The sequence below is a fragment of the Alosa pseudoharengus genome, unplaced genomic scaffold, assembly GCF_046254945.1.
Source record: "Alosa pseudoharengus isolate Yale_2024_CS ecotype anadromous, Long Island Sound unplaced genomic scaffold, YU_APseudo_1.1 YU_APseudo_1.1_scf_1, whole genome shotgun sequence".
Taxonomy (NCBI): Eukaryota; Metazoa; Chordata; class Actinopteri; order Clupeiformes; family Clupeidae; genus Alosa; species Alosa pseudoharengus.
This window is the reverse complement of record NW_027468564.1, coordinates 36,589,015-36,594,014: the sequence shown is the minus strand read 5'-3', so window position 1 is coordinate 36,594,014 and position 5,000 is coordinate 36,589,015. Positions and strand designations below refer to the sequence as shown.

Here is a 5,000-nt window from a genome sequence, read left to right as displayed (position 1 = left end):
ACACACACACACACACACACACACACACACCGTCACATTAGCCCGTCACGGCTTTCATTATCTCCCATAATCCTCGGCCCAGGGGCAGCCGGTGTGCCCCATTGTTCCCCCTTAATATAAGTTGTCAGTGTGTCACTGTCTGGGAGCGGCCAGTGTCCACACACACACACACACACACACACACACACACACCACACACACACACACACACACACACACACACACACACACACACACACAGATCTCCAACAGCAGCAAAGAGCAAATGGAGGAAAGTGGGAAAGGGAAAGTGGGCAAACAGAGAGGGTAAAAAAAGAGAGGAAGAAAGACAGAGAGAAAGAGAGAGAGAGAGAGAGAGAGAGAGAGAGAGGGACAGAGAGACAGGGAGAGAGAGACAGAGAGGACTACAGAGGGACAGAGGCAGAGATATAATGGGATTAAACTCATTGGGAAAAGACCATGTCTAAAAAACACACCCAAGACATTAGGCTGAATACCTTTTAACCCTTTGATGACTTGGCTACGATCACAACTGTGTCAATGGAATGTTGCTACCTGAAAGTTCCATTTGATGATGTAATAATGGGACTCAAACAGCTGTTGATGTCAGTCAATGAACAATTCTATATCTACACTGTCTGATTCCCGAATGAGGCGCAACAAAAGGTTATTCCTCAAAGGTTTTCCATGGAGCCAAAATAGATCCAGCTCAGGGCCAGAGTTGGGCCATGCTGTATGTATCACAGGGTTACCATCTACCACCCCAGGCCCAGTCCTAATTCTAACATTTACGACCCTCTCCCCTGATAGGACACACCTGCTCTCCTGTCCTGTGTCACCTCACAAACTCCCCAGTCTTCTAAGATTGAAGAGCTAAACCTGTAGCACTAATGAGGACCCCTAACCAGACAGGACACTCTGAACACCTGCCTGATCACAAAACGATGGAGAACAGGGCAACCCCGTAACGGGCACAATGTCTGTCGGGTTACCCCAGGACTGGCTTTCTTATATGGGCTTAGTTACTAGGATGGGGGATTTGGGGGGGGGGGGGGGGGTTAAGGTGCAGGACGGCAGCAGCGGTGGTGGAATGTCTCGGGTCCAGCCAAGCGGAACGGCCACTGTGGTCACAACGGGCCGAGACCAGGACGGAAAAACAAGAGCTCCTTTCTGTACACAGAGCCGCGAGTCTTAAGGTCAAGATAAGACAGATCAGGAGAGAGAAAGAGAGGGAGAGAAGGAGAGAAGAAGAGGGGGGAGTAGAGAGAGAGGAGAAAGGGAAAAGACAAAGGCGGAGGCAGAACAAAGGGACAGGGGCAGACAGTGGAGAGAGAGAGAGAGAGAGAGAGAGAGAGCAGAAGAAGAAGAAAAAGAAGAAGAAGAATGGGCCAAAAGCTTATGACACACTCACATGAAAGTGAGTCTTGTACGTCTGTCCTGAGCAAAGCTATACGATCTCTCAGCATTCAATCATTCACTCTTTCTCAGGCACATGTGGCGAAAGAGAGGCTGAGGGAGAATGAGAGAGAGAGACAGAGAGAGAGAGAGAGAGAGAGAGAGAGAGAGAGAGAGAGAGAGACTTGACACATCCCTTCTCCCCAAGCAGCTGCCTGCATCCCCCTACACACACACACACACACACACACACACACACACACACACACACACACACACACACACACACAGTGGGAGGCCTGTTTCCTAGCAACCCCTTCAAACATCCCCTTCCCTTCACCCATCAGCTTTATGGCCAGTCAGCAAGACCACCACCTTCTCATCCACCACCACCCCCTCACTTTCTAATTGTTCCCTCCAAAACACCGCCAGCTGAGGCAGCAAAAAATGTCAGCAAATCGCCAAGAAAATATGACCGAAAACACATACACACACACACACGCGCGGGCGCGCGGACCCTCTCCTGGAGTTCACTTGTGCAACTCCCATTTGGACTCCACACTTGGTCGAGCCTTTGTGCGCTGCTGTGCTCCTGAGGCGTAGCACTATGAGTGGTGCAGCCTCAATATTGCTAGGTAAGGTTCACTCGAAAAAGAAAGCATGCAAGATGACAATGTCTTATTAAATTCCCCTTTCAAATTCTGTGTGTGTGGGGGGGGGGGCTGCCACGGACAAATTCACTCCCAAGTAAGGTGAGGGGAGTGTGGGTTGCCGAGGGAGGGGAGAGACGGGGCGTAACTACATACTTGGGACTTTGAAGCCCAGGCAACCGATCTTAATAGGGATATCAGACTAGCATGATGGACCCATTCCTGACAGCTAATCCTTTTCGGGGTTGCGAAAGTAAACAAAATGCGCGCCGAACAATCGGCTCATTCAGCTCTTGCCGTTTGGAGGAGGGGGGAGGACGCAAAAACGACCAGGGGGTTCAGAGTCTGGCGCAGTAATTCAGGAACTCCGTGTGCTAGAACTTTTTCCCCGAACTTGTGTGTGTGTGTGTGTGTGTGTGTGTGTGTGTGTGTGTGTTTGTGTGTGTGTGTGTGTGTGTGTGTGTGTGTGTGTGTGTGTGTTTGTTATATTGCCTGCGCTCTCACGCACTTTGAATCTAAGAAGTGGACAAACACACAAAATACACAGCTTTTTGTGTTAATCAAGAGCAAGTGCTTTCTGCGTTGTGCCAATTAGCTGAATTAAACGGAGTCCTCCGTCTGTCACAGACGCGTGCCACCCCCCGCCTAACATCCCGTCCTATTAGTCCAGTCGTATTGCTGGACGTTCTTGCGGTTGCCATTATTTGCAGTGCCCGTGCGCTTGGCCACTGGTTTTGCAAGGGGTGGAGGGGGCACGCAAACATGCTCTGTCCGCTTGGCTTTTGGCACACCACGCAGACACAGTTGCGTTATGGGGCCACGTACAACAGTGATTAACTCCTGATCAAAACGTCAACTTAATGGAATGCGCTCGGTCTACAGGACACCACCGCCACTGCCGGAGGTTTGCGCGTGGTGGTTGATGTTGACACAGTGTCAAAGATCCCTCATATTTACATAATGATATTGCAGTAAAAGAATATGTCATATAATAGTATATGTCCAAAGGTACAATATCTGGCGTGTCTGCCGCCCAAAACAACCAGCTTTACCACAATATTGCAATTTTGAGAGAACAGTGAAAATAAAATGTCCCACTATATCGATGAATTGTGTGAAATTGCTACACAGTTATTGTCATTTTATGTCCAGAATTAATTAATTAGGCTACTAGCTAAACACATACAAGCAGCATGCCTGGAATAAACAAAATGTCATTATTGTAAGTCCATAGAAAATGTTTGAAATAGCAAAAACTACACAATTCAACTTCAAGTGAGATTTGTATGCGCACCAAGCAGATAGCACATATCATGGCACACATCCGAAACCTAGTCGATGCACTTAGTAAAGTTATTGATTTCAGTTAATTAGGCCTACTTGCGCTTGATTGCATTAACAGACACACTTTAAAGTTCTCCGTAGACTAATACGATACGCCGGTCATGTTCTGCTTAATGTCACTGATGGGGAAGGAGAAAGTCAATGTTAAGGCCCCAACATGGGGCAACGTTCTCTACTCACCGGCCAGGCAAAACTGAAGGGCAGAACAATCCGGGATTTGTCATTCCTGGCTCCCGTCCGCAGCGAAAAAGTATTCCCACCGATAACGGGCGTAGATCCGCTGCCAAAACTACACGGTCCAGCTGCGTAGACCCGTGACTGGTATTCCTTTAGACAAACTCGGAAGTATGTATCGCACTCGTCCTTTGAACATTTGCTGTCGCCGGCGTCCCGCGTTCCATCGCAACATAAGCCACTTTGGAGTTCGCCGTTGACGTTCTGCATTGCCAGGATTTGCAACTCGAAGTATCCCGATGCCAGAGACACCTGTGTTAAGTTACGAGCCACCCACAAAGAAAGACGGTTGCGGTTAGTTTTCAATTCAAATGTTTCCACTGTACACAGGAAAAATATGTCAGGGAAAAATCTTCTCTAAATTGTTTACTGGCAGAAACTGAGCGTGTAGTTAGCTGATACAAGACAAAGGTATGCGGTTTGGCACAAGGTTAACCTTTGTCAACCTTGTTTCTCTCTGTATTAGCAACGTTTCAAAACTATTCAGTCAATCCAAACATTAATTTGTTATCAGGAGAAAATACACGAAAGTCTTTCTGAGATGTGTCACAGAGCCTAACATACCATGCTAAAGTTGAACACACTTGTGGGAAAATGTTCCCAGAAACTGAACGCACGTCGGGAGAGTCATGACACTACATTACATTTGAAAGAGAACTTTGTCACAATGATGTTATCTCTATTCAGCCTCATCACTAAAAGCAACTTAAACCCACGCCTGCACCAGGTGAGAGAGGTTATCTCTCTTAAGGCATCTGTCCGTCACGTACCTTAATCCACAAACACTGAAGAAAGACATGAATGGAAAAAGCCGCTGCAAGGCTGGAGCCTCGTCTCAAAATCATGCCTCCGGTTGGTGTGGAGTCGTTCGCTTGCAAAACTAAAAGTTCGGCCGACCCACGGCTCTGCTGATATACTCCACAGATTTGAACATGCACGAGCGGAGAACAACACCAATTCAATAGACCTCAGACTTCTCTCCAACACAGCCCCCCTTCCCCATATATGTATAAAAAAAACACAGAAGAACGCCTGCCCCTCTGCCGGGTCTATTATCCACGAGGGCTATTCTGCGCTTTTGTTCTGTCTCCTTGTGCTTAATTCTCTTTTTTTGGGAACGATCGCCTGCGATGCAACAATACCCATGAGCTGCAAGAAGGCACAGTCCGGGGCCCGGCGGCTGATCCGTCTATACAGCGCGCGGAGCAAGGACGGGGCGGGGTCAGCACGCGCTCATATTAATATTCAAACGAGGTGGGAGCGGTTGCGGTCGGAAGCCGCACCCGTATCTCCGTTCCTCAACACGGGATTTGGTGGTATGTTCTGTGGGCCTGACTTCTGTGCCACAGTTTTTGCAGCGAACACCAACAATTACAG

General features: G+C 48.3%; 1 protein-coding gene across 2 annotated transcripts in view; it reads right to left on the bottom strand.

Moving 5' to 3' along the window:
- Positions 1-4,770, bottom strand: part of jag1a (jagged canonical Notch ligand 1a) — a 44,914-nt gene extending 40,144 nt beyond the window's left edge. For both annotated transcript variants that reach the window (XM_076288293.1, XM_076288294.1), the window contains exons 1-2: positions 4,394-4,770; positions 3,570-3,875 (exon numbers count right to left, since the gene is read on the bottom strand). In XM_076288293.1, the coding sequence (XP_076144408.1) occupies positions 3,570-3,875; positions 4,394-4,468 (381 nt within the window). In that variant the 5' untranslated portion in view covers positions 4,469-4,770. The remainder of the gene's footprint in view (positions 1-3,569; positions 3,876-4,393) is intronic.
- Between the last annotated feature and the right edge of the window lie 230 nt (positions 4,771-5,000).